This window comes from Thermoascus crustaceus, assembly GCF_041956765.1.
Source record: "Thermoascus crustaceus strain CBS 181.67 unplaced genomic scaffold VTN00scaffold_2, whole genome shotgun sequence".
In the NCBI taxonomy this organism is placed as follows: domain Eukaryota; kingdom Fungi; phylum Ascomycota; class Eurotiomycetes; order Eurotiales; family Thermoascaceae; genus Thermoascus; species Thermoascus crustaceus.
Genome location: NW_027192528.1, coordinates 1130384 through 1156963, shown reverse-complemented (window position 1 = coordinate 1156963; position 26580 = coordinate 1130384). Strand labels below are relative to the sequence as shown.

Genomic DNA, 26580 nt, shown 5'->3' with positions numbered 1-26580 from the left:
CCTTTTACGTTTCCATGGCTCTCTCTATATCATCTATGGATGCCAATAATATATGATGCAGATGAAAGAAGAAGATGCATCATGCATAAAAAGACTCCAAAACGGGAGAACCCAAGAGGAACGAAAGAGGATATCAGGATATCATCACCGCACTCACTGATCCAACCCGTTAAATTCAACCAGTCGCCGGACAATGTCGATGACCTGGTCCGCTTTGTCCCGGGTCTCCGCATCTACAGCGGGACCCAGGCCAGGGTTATCAATCCTCGTCGCCAGGACGTCGTCGAGCATCATGCGCAGTCGCGAGGCGAGAACTCCGATCCGGGCCCAGCCGCGGAGTCGCAGCCAGCCGTCGACGATGAGACCGCGGCCCATGGTGTCGAGGTTGATAGGACCGGCAAATAGAAGAAGGGAAAATGCATTGAACGCTATTTTGCTTCTGTTAGCTGTGACTGCACTGGGGATACTCGAAAGGGGAGGACACTTACGGGTAAGTTCACGAATGAACACCTTGCTCGTCGCCATCTTCGAGAAATAGCTCAGGTACGTCGCGGCTCCCGAGTAGCTCTGCGCAGAGAACAGACTGGAGCTGGGGTGGATGAAGACGCGCCCATTCTCCTGGTTGAAGTACTTGATTGTGCGCGCATCTGGATCAATCTCGACCGTCCCAGTCATTGAAGCGGCGAACTTCTTGTCCGGGAAGTTGATTTGCGCAATCTGTGGGTTAAATGCACCGGCGATAAGGGCTCGCAGGAGCTGCGTGTTGCTGCTATTACGATTCCAGCGGGATGAAGACGGGCCCTCCGCATCATTATAGTCAGCAGGAAGGATGCCAACGTCCTTTAGGGAGGTCAGGAGCTGCGCGCGGTTGGATGATATATCGCGAAGGGTCTGGTGGGAGAGGAAGTTGGCAGTGCACCATGATTGGGTCTTCCAGTAGCCCTGGGCTTTCACCTGTTCCGACCACTGCTGATAGGCCGTGAGGTCGGTAAGAAGGTCGCCATCTCCTTTAGAAAACCTTGCTCTTGCGGCATTCGCCTCTTCACGTTTATCACGAGGAGAGACGAAGGGACTCTTCACAGTGAGGATGGCAGCAATGGTGACACAAGCATCCATGCAGCCAAAGATGGACCCATATATCATCAGTTTGGCGCATCGCAGATCGGTAGGGATCATGGACATATATCGCCCGAGAGCAGTCATGTTATTGTTGTCGAGTGCTCCAATGCGATGCAAGAGGTCTAGAGCTCCTTCGACAGCTATACTTTCGGGGGGCGTAAGCGTGTTTGCAAGGAATGTCGCGACGTCGTCTATGCCTTTCATGGCCTTGACCGACAGACACAACTGCTCAAGGGGAACTCGTCGAATTTCAGGATCCGGTCGCGCAATCATGTTTCTTTCCGCCTGCCTAGTGTACAGTTTATAGCATGCTCCTGCTCTCACTCGACCAGCTCGACCGCGTCGCTGTTTGCAGGCTGCCTGTGACGCCCACACTTCGACTAATCTCACCATATTGTCTTTAGGATCATAGCTGGTTTCTTTCACACGGCCAGTGTCGATGACTGCAACGATATCTTCGATGGTGATGGAAGTTTCAGCCACGTTTGTAGCTGCGATAACCTTTCTTTTGCCTTTTGGAGGAGATAGGAACACACGTCGCTGCTCGGCCGGGAGAAGAGACGCATGTAGCGGCAGCGGGTGTGTATTTGAGATCTGCTTTACCGCCGCCAAGCATCGGTCAATTTCCATAGTACCAGGTAAGAAGATCAAGATACCCCCAGGTCGATCTCCAAGCTTCGAGTCGATGTACCGGACCGTCGAGACAATAAGGTCGTAGTTGATCCCCATGCCAAGAGAGCGAAGAGTCTTGCCCACTGATTCTTCGGAGGGCGCAGCGTCCCAGTCCGAATATTCATCTTGCTGAGAAATATTGGTATTGAACCCAGTCTCACGGATCACATCGTCCAGGTAGAAGTCCTCCACTGGGAAGGTTCTCCCAGGAATGTTGACCTGCCCAACACGGCCCTGGCCGCCAAAGTACTGGGTGAAGATATCAGCATCCAGTGTGGCGCTCATCAGAATGACCTTGAGGTCCTTTCGGTACTTCAAGAGATCTCTCAGAAGGCCAAGCAGGAAATCAGTGTCGAGACTGCGCTCATGAACCTCGTCTACGACAACATGAGTGATGTCGGCGAGAGAACCATCTCCTGTCTGCATACGACGAAGCAAAACTCCAGTTGTCATGAAGGTAATTTTGGTCACACCAGGTTTCACCTTGGAGTCTCCTCGTATAATATAGCCGACCTCATCACCGACGGAGGAGCATCGCTCTTCGCTCACACGGTCAGCGAGACCAAGGGCAGATATCCTCCTAGGTTGCGTGCAGACGATGTTGACGATACCGCCGAGATCACGCTTGATCATATCGTCCAACACGAACTGTACAGACTGTGTACTCTTCCCGCTTCCTGTTTCACCTGATATAATCGTCACTTGATGAGAGTTGACGGCATGAATAATAGCCTCTTGCATAGCCCAAGCGGGCAGAGATTCTCTCTTCCGCATCATCTCCTGTTGCGCTGGAGTTGTCTGTTTCTTCTCCCATGCAGAACGAACTGAAAGACTTTGTGGCGAGCCAGTGTTCCAATCAAGGCTCCTGGGCTGCCTCCGCGCTTGACGTGTAGGACACTGGGAAACTGTTCTAGTATCCGAAGGGGAGGTAGTAATCGTTGATATGTCACGTAGTTTGCCCGGGTTTTCCAAAATACCCGGTAGGTTAACTTCCAGCCAATCTATTATATTAAATACCATTGGCTGTCCGATAAAATTCTCTACCGCATACTGTATAACCTGGCGGATTGCACTCAGCCGAATGTATGCAGGAATGTCTTTCGTCAATATGAACATAATAGGAGGCGAAGAAGGATAATGCCCAGACGGCTTCTGGAACTCAAAAACAACCGACTCCTGTATACTCGAGCCATCGCCCTTGATCTGGCAAGCTGTAGACGATACTCGTTTGTATCGATCGCCAAAAGTAGCCTCCAATATAGTCTGCTCCTCTGACCAAGTGTCATCGTCTCCATCGGAGACACTTTCTGTATGGACTTCTGTGCCATGAACGAGTGCATTTTGCATATGTTCTGCTGCTAGACGTTCATTCCCGCCTTTGCGATCTAGGACCTGCGCGCAAAGACCAGCTGGATAACCGGCAGCAGCCAGTCGCTTGACCTTCGCCTCTCTGGCGAGGTCTCCGCTGGCCAAGCTAATACCAGCAGAATAACGCTCTGGAAGACTCCACTGAGGTAGGTCATCCTCTGGGACATATATCAAGAGCCATTCCAGCACCTCTTCGCGATCTTTACATTCCGCTACGGCCTCTTCAACGTGGCTGCGTCGAAAGCCAAGTCGAGTGTATTCCTCAATGATAGCCTTGCGCTCTTTCTCGGGAATCTGTACTCCATAAGGATTCCACACTGCGTGTTGCCTCAGGAGCTCCTCGATATCTCGGCGTATTCTGCTTCCCAAGTCAACCTTGGGGGCTAGTGACCAAAGCCTGCCTCCCTTATTCTCTGCTCCAGTAGCCAGTCCCAAATTGACTGTACTTTCTTTTGACTTTGCATTTGCTTTTTCTCGTTCAAGCTTCTTCTTTTCAAACTCTGCAGCCGCGAGCTCCCGTTCCTTTTTGGCAAGGAACGGGTCCGCTTCGTACATCCAGCTCTTTCCTTCCTTCTCGTCCGCACTCTTGATCTCCTGAAAGTCTTCCTTCCAGAGCTTTTTGTATGTAGGAGGCATCATCATATGGAGGTTCCGCATATTGCATACTCGGAACAGAGCATATGCCGCTGCGAAGTGGCGAGCTTCCAGCGCCGTTGGCTGAGCTGCAAGGTGCCTGTGTGACGGTGGGAGTTTCATCGGAGGAAGGGTGGTCGTTTCCCTCGTCTTTGGATCAACCTTTTTCAGGATCACGGCGGAGACAAACCCTTGAGGCGTTTTGTCCTTTCAGAGAAGGTGTCATGAGCATGCTTTGCAGTTTGTGCCACGCAAAAGAACAGTCCTTACCACTGTATACTCGGGCTTTTCCCACTTCTGCTTCTGACAATGCTCCGAGAGCATATTGACAGGAAGCTTCCCAGTCCATGATGAGCCGCCGATTATTTCCTTGACCGTTGGTTTCTTCGGCTCTTCCGCTCCGTTCTGCGCCTGTTTCTGTTTAGCATTCTCTGCCGTCCGCTCAGCGGCGGCTTTTGCCTGGTTTGTCCCCGGCTTTGGTCCTCCACGGGCGCCACCGCCCTTCTTTTTTGGGCCCATTTTTTGCGACGCAGATGGTGTGCGATTGCGCAGTGAAGACGCCCGTGGAGACTGTCAAGCGAACTTGGATGCAGCTGGTTTTCGAGCTGTCGAACATGCATAAATCGACACGGCGGCCGGGCACCGTCCATGTCCCGCACTAAGCCCCATCGAGCCCGTCGCGGGGAGCTTGTCGGTGGCCTTTGCATGGGCTTCGAAACAGACGATCTTCCAACATATCCACCCTAGCGCGAGCCATTTGCGAGCATGGCGTTACTGATAATGCCTTTCCCCAGATAAAGACAACGACTCTGTATTGAGTCTCGATCGATATTTTCAAGTTCCCAAGACAACTAACGTCATCGCAGCTCCATCCTACAGGCTACTGCAATAGCTTCTTCGTGGTCTGATCATTGCTCCTACAAAATATCATGGCGGACGTCTCTGGCTCAGACGCTTCAGATGCTGAAGTCGCTGAAAATGCAGGAGCTGTGGCTACCAATGTCTCTTCGGAAAAAGCAGAAAAAGAAATGCCTGTAATATCCGCTACATTTCCTCTCCCAATGTTGTATTGGCGCCGACTGACCTCGATCGTCAGTCACAGAGCTCATGTCACCGAAAAATAAGCAACTGAAACGCACAAAAGAAAAACACATATCAAAGGATGTAAACATATTCAGCCCGCGTGACGCTCTGGGCGCCTACATTGAGCACCCTGAATCGTACCCTTCCTCCATCGTGGTCTATTACAATGATGACTTCGTCGCAATCCACGACCGTTTTCCTAAGTCCTCCCTACACCTGCTGCTCCTCCCGCGGGATCCATCAAAGACCCGTCTGCACCCGTTCGAGGCGTTCGAAGATCCTGAATTCCTCGCAAAGGTCCAAGCAGAAGTGAAGAAGCTGCGTACCCTTGCGGCCGGAGAGCTGCGCAGGAGATATGGGAAGGAATCGGCAACGGAGAAGGCAAGACAGGAAGCAATGGATGCTGACCATCCACCGGACGAGCTCCCACCTGGAAGGGACTGGGAGAAGGACATCATGTCCGGGATCCACGCACATCCTTCTATGAACCATCTACATATTCACGTCCTCTCTGTGGACCGTTACAGTGACCGCCTAAGGCACAAGAAACATTACAATAGTTTCTCGACTCCTTTCTTCATTGACGTGGGAGATTTTCCACTCCGAGAGGATGACGTCAGGAGACATCCCGGGAGGCAAGGATATCTCAAGCGGGACTTCGTCTGTTGGCGCTGTGGAAAGGACTTTGGAAACAAGTTTACGGAGCTGAAGAAACACCTAGAGAAGGAGTTTCAAGAGTGGAAACGGATGTGACTTGGACCAAATGTATCATGAATGCAACGTGTTTTGTATGGGCGACATTATAATTATGACATGATTTCGGAACCCGTCTGCAACTCATATGACCATCACTAGTAAGACAATTCCCGTAATGTAGCCCCAAAATGCACATACATCAAGGACCACAATCAGGCATTAACAAAACAAAGAAATTGTAGATATACATTTTCCGTCTTAAAGAATAAAAAGTTGCTGTTTTTGACCTCTTTCCCATCAAATCGTCCACTAGAAGCCAACGGTCACTGCAACTTCCCCTCTAGAAATAGATAACTCCCCAGAACCAGCCAATATTTGGATGCACAGGATGTTCGTCTATGAGTCACGCCCTGTGCACTCAGTTGAATAAATTAGGCACGGCTCCTGGAACGCGATCCACTGCCCTTGACCTTCCTGGGCTCGGGCCTGTTGATGTGGTGAGCGGGGATCCACTCTGCGTTGTAGGTCGTGGCAGAAGTGACAGCTGGACCGTCAGGAACAGGGACCTGCTCATCGACCTTCTTCGCCGCACCAGCGGACTTTCTGGCGTCACCCGCCTTTCCGGTCTTGCGCTTCTGGGGGAAGTACGGCGCAATCCAGATCGTGTAGAAGAAGTACACGATACCGCCGAAGCAAGACAGAAGGAAGAAGTACAGGAAGATACTGTTCGAAACCGACATCAGTAACTGACGCAGTGAGGGGCTGGAAAAGGACGGGATTCGAGCTTACATCTGCGGGTCGAAGATGCTAGTGTCCGGTTCCACAACACTAACGGTTCTGTTGAAGGCATGAATGGTGAAGAACTTGCCCTCACTGTCGCTGACCACAGTGGCGAGGTTCAGTCTCAGATCCTGAGGGTGCAGGTCGGTCACGAAGCTGTAGCTCAGGTCCTGCGTCTCGCCCGCTGGGATTTCGACGTTGTATCTCGAAGTGGTGAGGTTGCGGATGATTTTGCTCTCGTCATTAAGAGTCCAAAGGCTACCACCAATGAAGTTCACGGTGATAGGAGCGGACTCCTCGTTGCTGAACGAGATCAGGGCCTGGGTCGGCTGGCCATTGACGAGCTTGACGCCGAAGATCTCAGAGGCAGGGAAGGATGTCTGCACTTGAACAGCCAGCTTTGGTGTCTCTGATTGGTCTTCAACATTTTCAGCGGCGTCCTAAAAACATTGACGACGTGTAAGCAGGTTGGCGCGACAAGGACAACAAGGTCATATGCATACCGTCGCGAGTCCCCCAACAAATAGGGACTGCAGTGAAAGCAGAGCGAGAGAGAAGAAACCGAAGCGACCCATAGTGACTGAAGCCAGGACCAGTGTCGGGATAGGGAAAGAAAAAGAAAAGAAAAATTGAGAGAAAAGGAAGCAATTATGTAGAGACGATCGGAAACCCCAGGCGCTTCTGGGAGATTTTCTCCACGTAGCCTTCTACGTAACTTAAGTCGGCGCAAGGTCGCAAGACCACCGATAGCTCTGCTTACTCATCATCCAGTCCCCCATGCATGCTTCCTATTTGCGGCGCTGCGGCTGGCCATGATCCCCGCTGAGAGGAAAGGAGAACTCCTGAATCCTTTGTCTGAATTATTTCTGTGCCGTGAATATCGGATTCTCCTCTCAAAGCCATTCACGGGTTCTGTACCCCCATTTAAGCAGTCCCCGTTGACCGTTCGCCCTTCATCTTACCCTTCGGCTTTCCCTCCACACCGAAACTTGCTGAGCTAGTGTCCCTATGATGATGTCGAGCATCAGTGCTCAGGCGTTTTTTGAACGCTATGAGCAAGTCAAATCTATAGAACAGAGCAAGAATGAACTTATTGAGGTAGCTAAACCATTTGCATGGCTCTTTCTGAGTGTGCTGTTCTGATATCAATCCGATAAAATAGGACCTGCTGCGGCGAGTTAGCGAGCTGGAGGAGGCATACAAACGAGAGAAACTCGATCATGAGCGTGAGACTCGTTTCAACCGTGATATTCAGATCCATGAAATGGAGTTGATGGATCAGATAACGAGAATCAAGACTATTATGGTGAGCATTCACCACTCCAGCGAGAATGCTCTTTTGTATGTACTGTACAGCACACTCTCGCTAACCGTTTGTGGCCTCCCTTTGCAGGACCGTGAGCCCTTCGTCATTGTATTCCTGGATGGAGATGGAATGATATTCCAAGACTCTTTCCTTCAGCAAGGCGAACAAGGTGGTAAAGATGCAGCCAATCAGCTCTGGGCTTCCCTCCGCGAATATGTTACCCGAAACCTTCCAAGCGTCTCTTCGCCGAAAATAATAACGAGGATTTATGCGAATGTAAAGGGATTGGCCGATGCCTGCTTCAAGGCTGGAATTGTCAGTAAAGCTTCCTTGGTCGAAGATTTTGTCCGGGGCTTTAATGGCAGCAGGCTGCTGTTCGATTTTGTAGATGTCGGAACTGGCAAGGATAGGGCTGATGATAAGATTGCAGGTATGTAACGATGCTCCTGTCTTCGTGCAACAGGAGAATATCTCCCTTAGAGTCTCGGGAAGGAGGGGCTCTAACCAATGATCAGTGTGCTGAATTTCATGCTAACTTAATTCTTTAACAGAGACTTTTAAGCTTCATTTATACAATTGCCATTGCCATCAGATCTTTTTGGGCTGCTCTCACGATAATGGATATGCTAGACTGCTCGAGGAGACCCTGGCGGATAGAGAACTTATTGGACGCATATCGCTTATCGAAGGAATCCCATTCGAACGGGAACTGGAATCCATAAAGTCCGCTTACAGAGTAACCAAATTTCCAGATCTATTCAGGAGCTCCAAGATAACGACAACATCCCCGACGTCTTGGAAAGGATCGCCGCTGGCCGCGCTCTCGCCGAACCAGAACCCGGCGACTCTTACGCGGACATCCACCAACACGTCCTCCGGCACCAGTGCTGCACAGTCATGGGCTTCGCTGACCGCCTCTTCCTCCCCGGGGGATTTCAACCTGGTGACTTCCTCCAAGCCCTCCAGCCCCGCGCCCCAGCCCAAGGCCGTGGAGCGGAACAAATATGGCCAGCGCGTGGACCGGCTCGACTTCAAGAGTATCCCCAAGGACGAGCTGAACCGCATCAAGAAGATGAAACTGTGCAATCTTTACTTCCTGCTGGGCGAATGTCCCAATGTAAACTGCTACCATGACCATAGCTATAAAATAACTAAGAACGAACGTGTCATCCTCCAGGCCGTCGCTCGCATGACCCCTTGCCACTTTGGTTTGGACTGCGACGATCCCAACTGTATCTATGGCCACCGTTGTCCGCAGAGCGAGGTCGGTAAGAAGGACTGCTTCTGGGGAGCGAACTGCCGGTTCGACAAATCCGCGCATGGAATTGACACGACCATTGTCAAAGTCACCAAAGTCTGATTTATTATTGGATTTCCCCGAAGCGTCGACAGACAAAGGAAAAAAAGAAAAACATAAAAGAAATAACTATTGGGGAAGGGGAAATGCCGCTTATTCCTTTTTTTGAACGGTCGGGCATCCAACTCTCATTAAAAGAAGGGCCCGTGATGTCCTGACTGGAATGTTAAGAAGAGTATTAGGATAGTATGGGCAAATATTGGGTCCTCTTGTATTTACTCCTTCCCAATACCAACCATACCTCTTATTAACTACGATGATTATTTCGGGAGTTTATGATGCGATTGTTCTTTCCCTCCTCTTTGAAATAAGCTTCCCTTCATTTTAGCAGTCGAAGCCGGTTACAGTTGCGCATTTGTTCATTCTTTTTGCCAGCGAAACGACATTGTGTACCTACTTGAGTCGTTCCATACTGAGAACTAAGCAACTAAATTCTTTTTTTAAGGTATTTGCATCTCCAGGGTGATCACCTGCAGGCAGGTTTTAAACAAACGCATGATATTGAGAATATGCCGAACATCCGGGGTATTATATGTAAAGTCATCAAAAACAAAAACAACGGCCTGTGCGTCTCACGAAAGTCTGGCTCCTCGACCTTCGCTCATTCATTAAAACCGAAAAAAGTTGGCCATAAGTTTAGTAAGACGGCCATATGTGTAATGAGAGAGCATAAGAAAAGTCAGCCAACGCGGAATATGTGCGAATACAGGAGTTAGAAAAGTATAAAATGCCTTTACGACATGATCGTAGTGCCAAACATGGCAAATCTTCTTTCCCAACCCAGGCAGTCTTCATTACCACAGCTATTTTGATCGTCGTCGTCGGTCATCGCGTCTGGGTCATGGTCACCTTCGCACTTCACTCCGTACTCTTTGATACAGCAAGTGAACGGCCTTCCGGATGGATTCTCCAGACTCTGAGGATCCAACTTGCCCCCGGGATGGGTATTCTTTTTCTCTTCCAGGTCTCCCCAGAGGATGAATAGCTTTTCTCTCAGTTCTTGGAGTGTCCTCTCGTTCTGCCGTAGACTATAGAAAAGGACATAACGGGTTAGATTGAATGCATCATTGGAAATCGTTGAAACTTACTTAACAGCAGTTAGTTTCAAGAGAAACTCTGCATCAGGTCCGGAGACAAAGAGCCTGATGCGCTCTCTGGGCTGTCCACGAGGAGGAGTCCCATTCTCAACAAGAAGGCAGAACCGCCATTCCCACAACCGCCGACGACGATGCCTTCCATGCATGATGGTATCCCCGTCCTCATCATCCTCGTCGCTCTCAGATCCCGAGAGCATGGCATACTCGGGGTTGTACGGGACAGCAAAGTCCTCTAGTTTGGGAGGGAAGAAATCGACAACACGAACGGTAGCCCTGTAGCAGAGATTCTGGAAGGGAAGCCGGTATTCGACACCACCTGGTAGAGCGTTGTTGTGCGATTCGTTTGCCAGTATATCTGCAAGAGAACGGCAAGGGATGGCAGGATGCATTGCAGCAACTAGAAAACTCAGTCAGGGATCAAGTTTTTGCAAAAGACAAGAGCCAGGGGAACTACTATTTCGATTTGGTTCATTTCGTTTCACCTGAACCGATCGGACGATTTCAATCTGGCCTTCGTCGATTTTCGTTTCCTTCTTTTTCCGCTGCTGTTCGGCCCGTTTCTTTTTTGCGTTCTTCTTCGATCCATTTGCTCCATTTTGAAGGGTCCCAGCGTCTTTACCAAGACGGGCGTCGTCTCCCCTTATCTTCTTCCAATACTCTCGCTTTCGTTTTAAGAGCTCTGTAATGCGAGGATCGTCGTATCCATCGATCACGCTTACATGGATTCTGTCTGGATTTAGGCGGTCCGTATGAATACTCGCCTCAACCCGCTCGCTGCCACGCGCCAACTTGATGTGAACATTGCTTAGATGCACGATATCGTCTTCCTTGACATTCTGCTGGGCATAATAAGCATGCGGCTCCCAGAGCGTCACTTGCAGGGTCATTTGTCCGTACGGCCCTGGCCAATTATTTCTCTTGGGACGTGAAAGGTAGTTGAAAGTGTCGCCTTCACGAGGGTAATCTTCATCCTCATTGTGAAGCGTATAATCGAATAATGACTTGTTAGTGGTGTAATCGGTGACATGAAGTATACATTTCCCACTCTCGGGGTAGGTCTTAACCACTTGAACAACAAGATCGGCAAATGTATGGGGCGTGACATCCTTTATTAACGAGAATTTATCTCGCTGTGTGAAAGATGGACGACTACTACGGGACGCAGAGACTGTTGCGACTGGAGTACTGAAACGGGCAGACTGCACGGGGGAAGGCTGTGCGGAGTATATACCAAGCTTGCGGTTCAAGAGTGAGTTTGCATACGCAGTTTCTTGAAGAGATGGCTCGTCAGACTCCGGGCCGCAGATGGGAGATACGCCAGTCTGTGAACCTTGACCTTGTCGAAAAATTACCCACGGAACCTTGTAGCCTTGAGACGCCACCCCGACTGGAAACCCTTTGTAAGGCCGCACCTTCGACAACATCAGTATTGACACAACTGTAGCATTGACCGTGAAGGACTGACCCGGACACTCCGCAGGAGGATAACATCGCCGACTCGAACGTCCGGCAGGAAGCGTTCAGCGTCATTGAAGTACTTTATTTTGAGGCCCTTCCACGGGTCGACATCAAACTCGGAGTCTTTGATAGTAAATGTGATCACGAAAGATGAGCCTGCGGAGCGAGACTTGGGCAGGAGATCGACGACGACGCCTATTACATTTACATAGCCCTGGGACGACTTTGCCGACGTGATATCGACGAACCTGGGGGGCAGTGAGGATGGCATGACAGCTGCAACACAACATCGAAGCCCAACGGTCACGAATAGAAGATCGCAGGGTCAAAGTTCTCGGATGCAGCATGCGAAGCCCGACTGGAGCTGGGCAGGTGTCGCAAACCAATCGTAGAGGTGGTCGTCTCCCGGGGGACAGGCCTAGTGAGAGGTGCTGCCCCGCCTCCGAGAGATGCGCAGTCTGGGAGGCTCCAGGCCGGTCGAGGCACCGGGCAGCGCGCCAGAAGAGAAAAAAAGAGGCAAAAGCCCGCGGGGATCAGGCCGTCGAGGCAGTAGACGACCAAGTTGTTGTTCGTCTCTTTGCTCGCCGTCGCCGTCGTCGCGTCTGCTGGCGCGCTAAGTTCGCTTAGGCGGAGGTGGCGCTTACGGGTGTGGCCGAAAACAGCCCAAGCAAATCATCCCGTCAACCCAACCCACCTCAAAAGCATCAACAGTTTTTTCCCCTCCTTCACGTCGCCCGCTTCTCCAACTCCAGCCATCTCCCCCCCCAGGTTGGGCTCGCATCCTCCGTCTCCCCTGCTTATCTACAACTTTCTTCTTTCTGCGCACGAGCAACCATGGCGGAGCGTTACATCCCAGAGCATCGCCGGACCCAGTTCAAGGCCAAAAACCAGTTCAAGCCAGACGAGCTCCGTCGCCGTCGCGAGGAGCAGCAGGTCGAGATCCGAAAGCAGAAGAGAGAAGAGAACCTTGCAAAGAGAAGAGGTATCCAGACCCGCGATGGTGGAATCGGTGTGGGAGGTGGCATGGGCGCCGCCACCGACAGCGATGAGGAGGGCGGCACCATCGAGAGTGAGGTAGGTTCTGACATCTGACCTGTTCCTGTTGCTGCGACGCTGTTCCTCCGGTCTGCCCACTCTCTGCGGCTGCGCTTTGGAGTCCATCGTACATCTGCGATTGGCTTTGCCAGCCTTGACCGTGTGCACACGGCCTATGGATCAGCGTCGTCGCCCAGAGATCGTATCCGCGCTGAACAGCCCCGCTAACTTTGACTGCACTGTAGCTCAATGTGGAACTCCCGGAGATGGTCAAGGGAGTCTTCTCAGATCAGATCGAGCAGCAGATCCAGGCGACCACCAAGTTCAGAAAGCTGCTTTCCAAAGAGCGCAACCCACCCATCGAGCGCGTCATCGAGACCGGTGTCGTGAGCCGCTTCGTGGAGTTCCTCCGATCCCCGCATACCCTGGTCCAGTTTGAGGCTGCCTGGGCCTTGACCAACATCGCCTCTGGTTCTGCCCAGCAGACGCAAGTCGTCATCGAGGCCGGTGCAGTTCCCATATTTGTCGAGCTTCTGAGCAGCCCTGAGCCCGATGTCCGGGAACAGGCGGTCTGGGCTCTTGGAAACATTGCTGGTGACAGCCCTCAGTGCCGTGACTTTGTCCTGGGCGCTGGTGCTCTTCGTCCCCTCCTGAACCTCATCGGTGATGGCCGGAAGCTGAGTATGCTGCGAAATGCTACTTGGACTCTGAGCAACTTCTGCCGTGGCAAGACGCCCCAGCCTGACTGGGCTACCATCTCTCCTGCCCTGCCAGTCCTTGCGAAGCTCGTGTACATGCTTGACGATGAGGTGCTGATCGATGCCTGCTGGGCTATTTCGTACCTCTCTGATGGCTCGAACGACAAGATCCAGGCTGTCATTGAAGCTGGAATCCCCCGTCGCTTGGTCGAGCTGCTTATGCACGCTTCTACCTCTGTTCAGACTCCAGCCCTTCGCTCGGTTGGAAACATCGTTACCGGTGATGATGTCCAGACTCAGGTGATCATCAACTGCGGTGCTCTCCCTGCTCTTCTTGCCCTCCTTAGCTCCACCAAGGATGGCATTCGCAAAGAGGCTTGCTGGACTATTTCCAACATCACTGCTGGCAACTCCGTTCAGATCCAGGCAGTTATTGATGCAGGCATCATTCCTCCATTGATTAACCTGCTGTCCAACGGTGACTTCAAGACTCGCAAGGAGGCTTGCTGGGCCATCTCGAACGCCACCTCCGGTGGTCTTCAGAAGCCAGACCAGATCCGCTACCTGGTCTCCCAAGGGTGCATTAAGCCTCTGTGTGACCTTTTGGCTTGCCCCGACAACAAGATCATCCAGGTCGCCTTGGATGGTCTGGAAAACATCCTCAAGGTCGGAGAGATGGACAAGGAAGCTGCCCAGCTGGGAGAGCCGGCCGTCAACCGCTATGCTCTGTTCATTGAAGAGGCTGGTGGCATGGAGAAGATCCACGATTGCCAGAACAATGCCAATGAGGAGATCTACATGAAGGCCTACAACATCATCGAGAAGTACTTCTCCGATGAGGATGAAGCGGCCGGTGACATCGATGAGCTTGCTCCTCAGCAGACTCAGACCGGCTTCGCTCTTGGTGCCGCCCCGCAGCAGCCTGGTGGCTTCAACTTTGCCAACGGTGGCGCCGACTCTATGGATATGTAATCCCGCATCCTGAATTCGATTTAGGACCACCTGAACGGGACACCGACCTGGAGCACCACTTGCTGTTGGGCACGGTAAGTACGCCCGCCTGGCGGGAAGAACGTTCCCGACTGAACGCTTCGATTGAGATGTGTGGAGGCTTTTGCCCTTCGAGATCAGCTGTGACTGTTCCGTTGTTTGGACTGGACAGTTTTCGAGGTTGACTGTTCCAGCTCCTCAGCCTCAACGCCTTTCTACCCCCCCATTGCAACATGGACCTTCCCCACCGTACCTCCCTCCTGTGGCGTTTGAGCACGACTCATGGTTTTCTGGTCATGTTTTCACCTTTCCCAACACCTCGGCTTTTCCCCTTGTCACGAAGCGTTTCACTCACGATAAACAAGATTCACAGTCATGTAATCCCCATATTTCACTCATAGCACCATTTCCCAGCATCCCTCATACACAGGCGTATTTCGTTGTTTTACCCGGTTTTCCCAGTTGTCTTTTTTTTCCCGAGAACTTGTTTCCGTCACTCGGTAATGAGAAGGCCCTTCTGCCCTGTTCCGATGGAAATGAGTTTGCTAGCTCTTGTTATTCTTTTCGACTATTTTCTAGTTGAACCCCCCTTTTCCCCCTGAGGTCCTTTTCTTCGTGTTTAGTGTACCTCTGAAATAGTTCATCTAGTTTGTCGATAAGAATTAACCAAATCTACTGAAAACGATACATCTCCCTAGTTTTAAATGATATAGACGTGATGGCATGCGCAGATAAACCAAGGTTAGAGAGGATCACCGATACTCCGATCGGCGATTGTGGCTTTCCAGGTGATGATCTATATACATGTGAGATGTTTCTAGTTGATTTGCGTCTCAGAAAAGAGGAATCAAGAAGCACAATTAAAATCGTACCGGCAGAAGACTGAACAAGAAGACCACATGCATACACAAGCGACAGTAATGATAACAATAATAACAATAACAATATGAACAACAACATCAGAATTGTGGTATCTAGAGAAATCGTAAAAGCATCTCGGTCCGCCCGGGTCCAACCGAATCTGACGCCAAAGGTAAAAAAAAAAAAAAATTTAGTTCAATCAATCAGCCCAAGTTGAATCTTGGTCTTGTTTCACTCCGGTCTCCGAGCGACCAGCACCGTATAGTCATAGATCATATGTGCATCTTTCTTCTTCAGGATATCCCTCCGGACGCCCTCAATTAGGGCGTCAACCTCCTCCTTGGACCACCCCAGGACCTCGGTGAACGGCACGACGGTGAAGGCCTCGACGCCCTCGACGATGTTGATGGCGTTGAGGGCGCCAATCTCCTTCATCTTCCGGTCCTTGGGCCACACGCCGACGGGCATCTTGAACCGCTGCTCATCGACGATGGTAAACCCGGCGTCCTCGACCCAGCCCCGGAAGAGCGTCGACATGTTCAGCGGGCGGCCGAACTTCTCGCACGCGGCGCTGAGGTGGCGCATCAGCTCGACGAACTTGTGGTCGGGCGGGAGGCTGCCGTCCTCCGAGTACGGCTCGACCACGGGCTCCTGGAGCTCGAAGTATCCGCCAGGCTTCAGGCTGGCGTAGCACTGGCGGAGCAGCTTGGGCCAGTCCTGGATGGCTCCGCACATGTACCGGCAGTGGATGAAGTCGTATTCGGGGCCGGCGGCCTCGTCGTGCCAGTCCTGCTCGACGTCGTCGACGACGAACCGCACGTTGGGCGGTACCAACTGCGGCTGGATCGGGCTCAGGTCGTTGCCGACGATCAGCTCGGCCGCGGGATAGGTGTCGCCCATGGCGATGGGCCAGATTCCGGTTCCAGTGCCGATGTCGAGTATGCGCATGCCGTTGGGGTCGATCGGGGACAGGAACAGCCGGTCGTCGAGCACCTTGACGAACATGTGGTGGCACAGGTCGAGCCGCTTCTGTTCGTGCTCGTCGTTGGGGAACTGGTACGCGCCCGAGTGGTAGCTGTGGTAGCGGCGGCCGTACTTGAACTCGTAGTCCCGCACGCTCGAGACCAGCGAGGAGGAGTAGTTAGAGAGGTCGCTGCATTCCGAGTGGCCATCGTCGACGTCGATTTCCACGGGGGCTTCGGCTGCTCTTGTCGTTGCTGTCGTTGCTGCTGGTGCTGGTGCAGGTCTGGGCGAAAGAGGAGTAGGAGGACAACTATCCTGACGATGATGATGTTGATGGCGATGATGCTGATAACGATGATCCACCGATCGATCGGTCATTGTAGTGTCCGTGGTGGAAACCGACTCTCTTCTCATCATCCCGAAAAGAGAGAGAGAAAAGAGATAAGGCCCGTATTTTGTGTCCCAGAATCAGTAAAAAGAGAACGGATCCTCAAAAAGTCCACACCTTAGAGGGAGCCCACTTTTTCGAACTAACCCTCCGCGATCAGAAGAGGGGAATATTGCGAAGCCAAAACCATAGTACAGTGAATCTTTTTCCGTCGCCCAACAACCAAAAGGAAAAAAGGCACTCCGCCGTCAAGTTTCCTTGCGCCCTTTTAGTAGTACGGAGTAAATCTGGATTGCGTTTGTCGTGTTATATATCAGTGCACATACCAACAAGATTGGCGATTCCTTTTCCAGTTTCGCTGGAGCACCCGTACACACACCACACACCGCCCCTTTCTTGGGGACGGGACCGTGAAACTTCCGAAGGGGATGGACGTTGGTCGACCGTTCTCAAGCGGAGAAGCTGGAAATCCCCATCAACACCCCAAGATCGTTATCGACCTTGATGAAGGTCTGTTTCACTAGACGAGGATGGGCTGTACCGGATGTGGCTGTATTGGATCGTTCAACATCATCTTGACTCCGGACAACTCTTGTACAGTACGTATTTGGGCTTCTGGTTTGATTGTCCGTTCATCTGAGAGCACCACCGTGAGTTCGATGGCCTTCTGTTCTGGTTCCGCTTCTTGGTATGTCGAAGCAGGGGATCTCCGTGTCTCTAGTAATATTAACAATCGGATTGAAGAAATTACGTTCTTAGCTTTTTCTGCTCTCATGGCCGGTCCATGGCATGTTCTTTCTCAGATATGTAGCCTGCGATATGCTCCGTATTCTGGCCGGAGTCGGGGTCGGGGTCTCGGGGTCTCGCGACTCCTGACTCCGCAGAGATGAACACTGGCTAAGAATAATGTCGACTACGATCGAATGATCGATTTGATCGGGCTATCTCGCCTGACCCTGGCAAGATCGTGCACGTAACCTGCTGGGGTTTGTGCTCCATGGTTTGCTCGGATCGACGCCATGCTTGTGAAGACTTTGGTTCAGGGGTATCCTAGGTAGGGTCTACAGAGTAACGCCACTTACCGACGTCTTATTTCCAGCACACGTCAGGGGAAATGGAAGCGGCACGGGACGGGCAACAGGCAACGTGACAACGCACGTTTCTGACACGGAAAATACAAATAATTGACCTCAGGCTTTCGTCCTTCTTCATGACTCTTATTCTTGCCTGATACTCCCCACATTGGGTAGAATTTGGCAATGAAGGCAACGCAGTTGAAGAACCAGTCTCAATTCCTCCATGAAAATCACCAGCACAATCAGAACACCGTTATGCGCGGCAAACTGGCTTGAAGACTGGGGAAGACTGAGGGCGGAACCCCTGGCCCTGGCGTCAACCCAGAAACTAAGTTACTAACAATAATTTAACTTAGCCAGGCACAGATGGCAGATACTGGCGTCCCGTTCCCAAAAGACACCGTGATTGTCGTCGATCCGCAGGGCCTGAACGCCAATAACAGATCGCCCTCGAACTCACTAACCAGTGAAAGGATACCATGTGCTCCATACAGCATACGGAAAGTACGGTGTGCAGCAGTATTCATCCTACAGAGACTTCATGACCTGACAAATACTCGAGTGAGATGATGACTTTCTCAAGCTCTGGGTGCTGCCACTGGTAGAGCTTTCCAGAGGCCACTACTCTCCAACCAAAGAGATGTTGCTCTTAGCTGTACAGTTTTGAGCTTGTGCGATGCCGTGCGCCAACTGCGGCTTGGCCGAAGTGCCATCGATCAATTTGTCCGTGCAAGACGCCCCGCTCACCCCATCTTGCGAACTGGAGGGTTTAGCCTTTTAGGTCATCTCTGCACTGGAGTCGCGCCCGCTCCGCGTCAGTTCAGCCCCATCACGTCCGTGGTTGTGGAAAAGACCGGGTCCTCTTCCCCTGGCGCAAGACCAAGGACCCAATCCTGCAAAATAATGGCACGAAGCATCTGCTTGCAGCTTCCTTGGAGATTGCTTCTGGCCGCCTATGCCAGCAAATCATGGTTGCTTGTTGAGTATCTTGACGGTGTTCAAAGATCTCAATTGCACCATGAAGTGAAGCTTTGTCGCTCATTTTTTTTCTTTTCTCTTTGTCTGGACTAGGGTATTCTACTGTCTAATTTGCGATTTACAGTCTTATGACACAGATTCGAATCTGGTCTCTCGCTGAACATCTCTTCCGTATACTCCCATTCCGACGGCTATTCTCTCGCTTCGACCTCGATTAAGGAATGATGTCGATCTTTCTTAGACTGACACTGCAATAAGAAGATATTCTACACATCCCGGCTCTCTTCACATACACCTTCGGTTCTGTACCGATCATGGTGGGCTTGAAGAGATTCTTCCATGGTCGTTTACACCGGCCTGCATTTCTCGGACAAGGGGATGTCGCATCGAAAGATTTTGATTACTTGCAGGGTATAGATCTCAACCCCTATGGTTCACCAACGGATCAATCATCCCCACGGCGTCCTCCGCCTGGACCGCCTCCCGTGTCACCAGGATTGAAGTCCCCTCGAGCGTTAGACGTGGATCAACATTTTCGAGGGATCGAGCGGCAGTTCGAACAGTTGCACGAGCGTTTTGATCCACGTCCACGGTCCTCCTCGCAGTCTCGCAGTGATGCTGCAAGCTCGGCGGTTCGAAGTTCTCGCCACATCGACGTCGTGGAAGCGTTATTTACGTCTCATCGCTATGACATTAATGTTAAATGGTCGCCCATTACTCCATACAACGAAGATGTCGCTGATCGCAACATGGACAGACGAAAAGAAAGTCAGCAAAATTCCTGTTCGCGAGCCTCATCTGTATACCAGGAGGATATGACAGATAGACAAAGCGATAGGGGGAGGCGGAGGTCGCGGACTCCGGTTCGAGAATCTAAGCTGCTTGGGGACAAGATTCGAGTTACTACATCGCAGGAGGACTTGCGACTCTTCCCCCGACCCCCCACTTCCATTCCCACTCGTGCAGCGCAAACAAGGCCTACAAGTAGTTTACGTTCGCAGAGCTCGGCACCAAATCTATCGGTTGAACAGGCAGATGCCTCCCAAAACACCGCTGCGTGCAGCTCAACCGGACACCTAGACGTTCCGCGCGGTCGAAGAACTGGCGAAAGTCCGAGAAACCGATCTACATCCAGAAAAAATGTGCGGGATCTGTCCATAAATACGGAATTGGCGGCTTCCGGAAGACAAAAGATAGAACACCGTGCGATCCAACCGCCGACACCACGCCAGTACTTGGCAGGACCGAGCCCTAGTATTGCCGAAATCGTAAACAGTCCGATGCCGGCTGTGACACCGACTTCAATATCTCCACAGCCTACTGCAAGCTATAACGTTGAGGAGATCATGGATATGTTCAGGCAAGCCTACAGATCCACGCAGGCTACAAGCCCACATCCCACCTTTGAAACTCTGCAGGACGCTATCATTCGTGAGATCAACTCTCACGAAGCCTTCCGAAATCTACCAGTTCCTGATATGGGACCGGCTTTTACCCCGTCCCCGTCCCAGGAGACGTTCGGCAGCGACGTAACGCTGGTAGGGTCAGGATCAAGCCAGGGCTCGTCAGATAAAGAAAACCAGTTGACAAAACTCATTCGCAAAGGCTCTCTGGGGCGAAAAAGGAGGAACTCAGATGGGGCATCTAAGGTTCTTCCCCCTACAAATGCCGCAAAGGGCCATGACAAAGTATTCAAGCGGAGTCCCGATCTACCACTACCCGGCCGCAGAAGAAGGCATACATACGGTCAACCCCCGACCCCTGGATTGTTTGAGTCTGAGCAACGGGATCAGCAAGTTCAGGGAGAAAAGTCCAAGGAAGCTGGCACCCTCCGGAGCGTTCTTCCTAAGGTCCTTCATGGGCGGGCCAAGTCTGATCCTAAGAGGATTCCAAGTTCTCGGGAGGCATCGGCAATGCTAAATCGCCAACCCTCCGTACGCCGATTGAGAGCGCATTCGTCAGCATCTGTCAGAGCGAGTCGGGTTGATTTTTCACCAGACTATGACGAAGACAGCATTATCCAGCTCCCCCATGTGGACGAGCCGCCCCATGTGCAGATCAGAAGTGTCGATGATAACAATGTCACGTACATTTTTAACGCGAAACTACCGATCGACCCAGAGGAGTTGGATAGGTTGACACGTAGAGCGTCCAAGAAGAACGCTACGGCCAGCAACACTGCTGACAGGGTTCCGAGTAACCCCACGCTTCCACTGAATGAGAAGCGACTTCCGCTTCGCAAGGACCAGGTTGGTCCGGGACAGCTGAAATGGTGAATGGATGACTTGATTCGAACTCCTCGGATGGTATTACGGCGCTACATCGATTATTTCGTCATTTGTGTGGCTTCTTGTCTCTCTTTTTCACCGTACTCCTCTTAACGTTCATCACTTGAGCATACCGCTCCCGATTACCTCTCATTTCTAAGCTTTCATTGACGATATATCCTTTTCCTTTGCACATACATTTTGGCAACATTTGTCTACCATGGATTCTCAAACCTTGCAAGGGATGGTGATTCAGTCTTGCACATATGATCTTCTTTCTCTTTTTTTCATTCCCGTTTGTTACAATGTTGACTTGATACACTTTCGTTGACATTTCTACTGGAACGTGATTTCTTGTTTGGTAGTCAGATACTGGGGTGTCTTGCAGGGGTTCTTTTTTACATTGTGTTTCCAGGTGCAATCGGTTGCATCATTGGGCTTGCATATCGTATCAGGGGGCCGGCAACACTATAGAGAAATTTAGGTCTACAAAGGAATATTTTCGCGAACTTGCGACATCTAGTGAGGTCATTATCGTTTCATTCTCCGTTACGGTATGTTCTCTCTTGGTAGGTAACTCGTAGTAGTTAGCATCAGTTTCCTTCGAAATTTAGCCCGATTTATCCCCCAAGCTTTGGTTAGGTGGTTTGCGAGAAAAGCAGTCATCACCGCATATTCCAGTCCGTCAAGACTTCCGATAGGCAGAAATCTTGTGAGTTCAATGAAGAAAGTTTTACTATACGTTGCGTTATACTCATTCCTGGATTTCAAAGAAACAGTTCTGTACACAGTACTAGCGTTGTGATGAGAACCGTTATCATCCAAGGTGCTCGAGGCTACAGGTACAGTACGTAACATCCATTAAAAATCATCCTATCTTCATTTTTTATATTTCTCTTATCCTCATGGCTAAAATGACATGGCTCTCTGGCTACTAGAACTGACCAACACCGCCGCTGGACAACAACATCAAATATGAGTTCCCCTGCACCTACACCCCGCATCCATGTCCCGCCTGAAAAGACTGGAAAGGGAAAAGAAAAGCATAAAACGTCCGCATTGTTATCGTCACTATGAATTTCATAACTCGATTGGGTATGACTCGAATGCGAATTGCTTAGTACGAGCCTGTATGGATCGATATTAGTCATTGCAAACACGAAGTCGGAGGAGGGTCCAGAGTGTAAAAGGAAAGGGCTTGACTTACGTCCGAACATGCACCATTTCTCCGCTGGTCTGGTGCAGTTGGGGTTCGTGCACTTGGTCACGCCGGGCTCGATACCCTCTGGCTGGTCGAAGGGAATGCACAGGGACTTGGCACCCATGCTGGGAGCACGGGCGTCCTGGGGCTGGTCGCTGTCTTCCTCGGCCTTACGGGCACTCATCTCCTTGATCTGGTCCTCACATTCCTCAGTCAGGCAGTGAGGGATCAGGCAGACGTTCTTGTCGTTCAGAGCGGGGCAGAAGTCCTCCCACTTGGTGATAATCTTCCGGTGAGAGCGGAATTCTGCGTCGGCACGCTTGAACAGGTCGTTGTGGATGTCGTCGAGAATGGCAGGAACTCTAGCGCCAAGTTCAGCGATTGGGATGGTGAACTTTCCGTCCTTGCCAGGGACATCACGGCGGGCAGCCGTGACGAATCCGCCAGCTGACTCGCCAGGACCGAACTCAATACGGAGAGGCACACCACGAAGCTCCCAGTCGTTGAACTTGTAGCCGGGAGAGTACGCGTCGCGCAGGTCACTGTGGACACGAACGCCAGCAGCGGAGATGGAAGCAGCCAGTCCATCAATTTCCTTGTACAGTTTCTCCCTCTCCTCCTGTGTCGTCTTGGCAGTGATACCAACAGGGACAATCACCGTCTGGATCTCCGCAACACGAGGTGGGAGGACCAGACCACGGTTGTCGCTGTGGATCATAACCATGACACCCAGAGTACGAGTGGAAAGACCCCAAGAGTTCTGCCAGACATACAGCGGAGGCTTCTTCTCTTCACCCTTGGCAGACGGGTCCTCGACAGTGATGTTAAACATCTTACTGAAGTTCTGGCCCAGACCGTGGGACGTTCCACCCTGGATACCACGACCAGTCGCTGGAATGTATCCTTCGACGGTAGTGGTGTAGAGACCACCAGCGAACTTCTCCTTCTCCGTCTTCTGACCCTTCACGACGGGAACGGCCAGGAGTTCCTCGTAGATCTGAGCATAAAGGTCAAGAATCTGCAAGACCTCTTCCCTCGCGGAAGCTTCAGTCAGGTGTGCAGTGTGACCCTCCTGCCAGAGGAATTCTCGGGTACGCAGGAACGGCTGAGGGTGCTTGAACTCCCAGCGGACAACGGAGTTCCACTGGTTGAGTTTGAGGGGAAGGTCACGGTGGCTTCGAATCCACTTGGCGTAGTATGGGTACATAACAGTCTCGGATGTTGGGCGGATGGCAATCTTCCGCTCCAAAGGAGTAGAACCGCTAGAAGAACGTCAGCACTTTGGAAATCCTTGGGATTTCGGAGTCCATACGCATGAGTGACCCAGGCGACCTCCGCAGCAAAGCCCTCGATGTGATCCTTTTCTCTCTGCAGAACATCCTCAGAGACGAACAGAGGGAAGGAGCAGTTCCTAACACCCATCTTCTTGATTCTTGCGTTGAACCATTGCTGGATCTCTTCCCAGATGAAGTATGAGGCAGGCTGGCGCATTATTAGCATAGGAGCAACAAGTATGGCGGCTACTGGAGTTCATTACCTTAAGAATGAAGCATCCAGAAACATCATAGTAGTCCAGCATGTCTCCCTTCGTCAATACTTGCTGGTACCAGCCTGGGAAATCGTCTTCCTTGGCGACATCAATACCGATAAGGGCAGCGCCTTCGATCTTCTTCTTGGGAGCCTTAGCAGAAGCCTTCTTCGTCTCTTCCTTTGCAACGCCCTTGTTCACAGCCTTCTCTGCCTTGTCTGCAGCCTGCTTCGCCATCTTCGCAGCCTTCTTTGCAGCGTTCTTGGACATCTCACCCTGGGGAGCGGCGCCATCGGCAGGAGCTTGGGTACGATCAGGAAGAGTCAGATTGGTAGGTTGGTCAGGAGTGACCGGCTGGTCGGCGAGATCGTTGCTCGACATGATTGCGACAGAAGTTCGGGAGGCCTGATCCGTAATCTATCAAGAACTGAGGTGTAGGCTAGGTGCGATGGCGAATCGCTGCAGACTTGTCTCTGAGGCGAAATGACTCCCCTCCTTGTCAAAGTGGGATGTATCTCGAAAAGTTGACCGCCTTGGGCGGCAGAACTTTTAGCGCGACACGCTTCCCAAAGCCTCGAAAAGCGTCGCTCGGCATCAGGCAGTCGGAGCTTCGAAGACACTTACGACACCACTTCTGTCTATTTTGCAAAGATGGCGGGCATTTTTGAGCAGCCGCGGAATGCGGGCACTTTGTGTACGAACTCCCTCTGTCTTCTCCACGTCAGGATCACAGCTAACCAGCTCGCACAGTCCTGGGTGGGCAGAAAATCAGCGGCGCAGATGTCCGGGACCAGAATGGTATGTGAGCAAGGCTCTTGATCTGTCTCTTGCGTATATTCTGATGTCATTCAGTCCTTGCGACGCAGGCCATCGCAAATGTAGTTAAGAGCTCTTTCGGCCCCTCCGGTTTGGACAAGATGATGGTGGATGATATCGGGGTATGACGGCTGCTGCCCCTCATGATACCTGGCTTGTCTAACGTGGCTTTTAGGATGTTACTGTCACAAACGATGGAGCTACTATCCTCAGCCTTTTGGATATTGAGCATCCCGCTGGCAAGATCCTGGTAGACTTGGCTCAGCAGCAGGATAAGGAGGTATGTTCTATACGTCGTTCCATGTACGTGTTGAGCTTCTATGCTGATCGTTCCAGGTCGGAGATGGCACTACATCCGTCGTCCTTATCGCTTCCGAGCTCCTTCGACGAGCCAACGAGCTTATGAAGAACCGCATTCACCCTACCACCATCATCACCGGCTACAGACTAGCTCTCCGAGAAGCCGTCAAGTACATGAATGAGAACATCACCACCAAGGTCGAGAACCTGGGGAGGGAAAGCTTGATCAGCATTGCCAAAACGTCCATGTCCAGCAAGATCATCGGTGCGGATGCGGATTTCTTCGCCAACATGGTCGTTGATGCGATGCTGTTGGTGAAGACTACGAACCAGAAGAACGAAGTTAAATACCCCGTGAAGGCTGTGAACGTGCTCAAGGCGCATGGAAAGAGTGCCACAGAATCGATGCTCGTGAAGGGCTACGCTCTTAACTGCACCGTCGCCTCTCAGGCCATGAAGACTCGGATAACAGATGCGAAGATCGCCTGTCTCGACATGAACCTGCAGAAGGAGAGAATGAAGCTTGGCGTTCAGATCACGATTGATGACCCCCAGCAGCTTGAGAAGATCCGCGAGAGAGAGTCAGGAATCGTCCTTGAGAGGGTTGAGATGATCCTCAAGGCTGGAGCTAATGTCATTTTCACCACGAAGGGCATTGATGACATGGTCCTGAAGCTCTTCGTCGAGAGGGGAGCAATGGCTGTCAGACGTGCTAAGAAGGAGGACCTGAGACGGATAGCGAAGGCTACCGGTGCTACTCTTGTGAGCACTCTCTCTGACCTCAACGGTGATGAAAAGTTCGAGGCATCGTACTTGGGACATGCGGAGGAGGTCGTGCAGGAGCGCATATCGGATGATGAATGTATCCTCGTCAAGGGTACCAAGGTCCACACCTCCGCCTCGATCATCCTTCGTGGACCCAACGACTTCACTCTCGATGAGATGGAGCGTTCAGTCCACGACTCTCTGTCAGCAGTGAAGCGGACGCTGGAGAGCGGTAGTATTGTCCCCGGTGGTGGTGCCGTCGAGACAGCCCTTCACATCTACCTTGAGGAATTCGCCCGCACAGTGGTAAGTAGCTAACTCAACATCGACCTCTGATGAAGCTGGCTATGATATATCTAACACACTGCACAGGGCTCTCGAGAGCAACTCGCCATCGGTGAATTCGCCCAATCCCTGCTCATCATCCCCAAGACCCTCGCCGTCAACGCCGCCAAGGACTCCTCGGAACTCGTCGCCCAGCTGCGTGTCCGCCACGCTCTCTCCCAGCGCGTTCAGGAGGGCGATGCCAACGAGGAGGAGAAGGCCATCGTCAAGAAGAAGACGTACCAGAACTACGGTCTCGACCTCATGAAGGGCCGCGTCCACGACTCCATCAAGGCCGGCGTGCTCGAGCCCAGCATGAGCAAGGTCAAGCAGCTGAAGAGTGCTGTCGAGGCGTGCATCGCCATCATGCGTATCGACACGATGATCAAGCTGGACCCGGAGAAGAAGGCGGAGGACGATGGGCACGGTCATTAGAAATAAGATAAAGAGAGGAAAAAAGTAAACGGCTTTATCGTATTAACTGTTATTACTTTTTTGTGACATGAAGTTTCAAGAAGCGAATATATTGAGGATGGAAAAGTAATAAAGGAGAATTTTTATGAGAAGATAATTATGCTGTATTAAGCTGGTTCGCTGCTGCCAGTCTTTCAAAAATGCGGATAGTTTCAAGCCACGACAGCCTACTCAGTAAAGAGCCCGCTGATGTAGTCCATAGTTGATCAAGACATCAGAAGATTGTGGCTATTGGGAATTGAATCAGCTAGTGCCATGACGCTAACTCGTTTAAAATCACAAGTATCCCTCAAGCTAACGACAGGACTAGGATAAAATCTCATTACTAGTATACGTCTAGGCGCCCC

At 51.5% G+C, this 26580-nt stretch overlaps 10 protein-coding genes across 10 annotated transcripts; 5 read left to right on the top strand and 5 right to left on the bottom strand.

The window, feature by feature from the left end:
- Positions 1–153: 153 nt before the first annotated feature.
- Positions 154–4311, bottom strand: VTN00DRAFT_3935 (uncharacterized protein; the record flags this gene model as incomplete). Its single annotated transcript, XM_069430307.1, has 3 exons — positions 154–428; positions 489–3999; positions 4063–4311. 3 exons carry the CDS (start codon positions 4309–4311, stop codon positions 154–156), a joined length of 4035 nt encoding a protein of 1344 aa, XP_069289456.1.
- Positions 4312–4899: 588 nt separating this feature from the next.
- VTN00DRAFT_3934 (uncharacterized protein) lies at positions 4900–5628 on the top strand (the record flags this gene model as incomplete). Its single annotated transcript, XM_069430306.1, has 1 exon — positions 4900–5628. The coding sequence occupies one exon, from the start codon at positions 4900–4902 to the stop codon at positions 5626–5628; it is 729 nt and encodes a 242-aa protein (XP_069289455.1).
- Positions 5629–6002: 374 nt separating this feature from the next.
- VTN00DRAFT_3933 (uncharacterized protein) lies at positions 6003–6926 on the bottom strand (the record flags this gene model as incomplete). The annotated part of the gene is made up of 3 exons (XM_069430305.1): positions 6003–6294; positions 6361–6791; positions 6855–6926. The coding sequence occupies 3 exons, from the start codon at positions 6924–6926 to the stop codon at positions 6003–6005; spliced, it is 795 nt and encodes a 264-aa protein (XP_069289454.1).
- A 436-nt stretch (positions 6927–7362) lies between these two features.
- Positions 7363–9017, top strand: VTN00DRAFT_3932 (uncharacterized protein; the record flags this gene model as incomplete). The annotated part of the gene is made up of 4 exons (XM_069430304.1): positions 7363–7449; positions 7514–7657; positions 7745–8087; positions 8209–9017. 4 exons carry the CDS (start codon positions 7363–7365, stop codon positions 9015–9017), a joined length of 1383 nt encoding a protein of 460 aa, XP_069289453.1.
- A 730-nt stretch (positions 9018–9747) lies between these two features.
- On the bottom strand, positions 9748–11840 carry VTN00DRAFT_3931 (uncharacterized protein; the record flags this gene model as incomplete). Its single annotated transcript, XM_069430303.1, has 4 exons — positions 9748–10042; positions 10103–10508; positions 10566–11523; positions 11577–11840. The coding sequence occupies 4 exons, from the start codon at positions 11838–11840 to the stop codon at positions 9748–9750; spliced, it is 1923 nt and encodes a 640-aa protein (XP_069289452.1).
- A 563-nt stretch (positions 11841–12403) lies between these two features.
- On the top strand, positions 12404–14274 carry VTN00DRAFT_3930 (uncharacterized protein; the record flags this gene model as incomplete). Its single annotated transcript, XM_069430302.1, has 2 exons — positions 12404–12643; positions 12850–14274. 2 exons carry the CDS (start codon positions 12404–12406, stop codon positions 14272–14274), a joined length of 1665 nt encoding a protein of 554 aa, XP_069289451.1.
- Positions 14275–15384: 1110 nt separating this feature from the next.
- VTN00DRAFT_3929 (uncharacterized protein) lies at positions 15385–16494 on the bottom strand (the record flags this gene model as incomplete). Its single annotated transcript, XM_069430300.1, has 1 exon — positions 15385–16494. The coding sequence occupies one exon, from the start codon at positions 16492–16494 to the stop codon at positions 15385–15387; it is 1110 nt and encodes a 369-aa protein (XP_069289450.1).
- A 2378-nt stretch (positions 16495–18872) lies between these two features.
- On the top strand, positions 18873–20834 carry VTN00DRAFT_3928 (uncharacterized protein; the record flags this gene model as incomplete). Its single annotated transcript, XM_069430299.1, has 1 exon — positions 18873–20834. One exon carries the CDS (start codon positions 18873–18875, stop codon positions 20832–20834), a length of 1962 nt encoding a protein of 653 aa, XP_069289449.1.
- Positions 20835–21942: 1108 nt separating this feature from the next.
- On the bottom strand, positions 21943–23935 carry VTN00DRAFT_3927 (uncharacterized protein; the record flags this gene model as incomplete). The annotated part of the gene is made up of 4 exons (XM_069430298.1): positions 21943–21953; positions 22033–23288; positions 23339–23508; positions 23564–23935. The coding sequence occupies 4 exons, from the start codon at positions 23933–23935 to the stop codon at positions 21943–21945; spliced, it is 1809 nt and encodes a 602-aa protein (XP_069289448.1).
- Positions 23936–24205: 270 nt separating this feature from the next.
- Positions 24206–26194, top strand: VTN00DRAFT_3926 (uncharacterized protein; the record flags this gene model as incomplete). The annotated part of the gene is made up of 6 exons (XM_069430297.1): positions 24206–24248; positions 24305–24352; positions 24407–24492; positions 24546–24650; positions 24707–25741; positions 25808–26194. 6 exons carry the CDS (start codon positions 24206–24208, stop codon positions 26192–26194), a joined length of 1704 nt encoding a protein of 567 aa, XP_069289447.1.
- Positions 26195–26580: the final 386 nt, after the last annotated feature.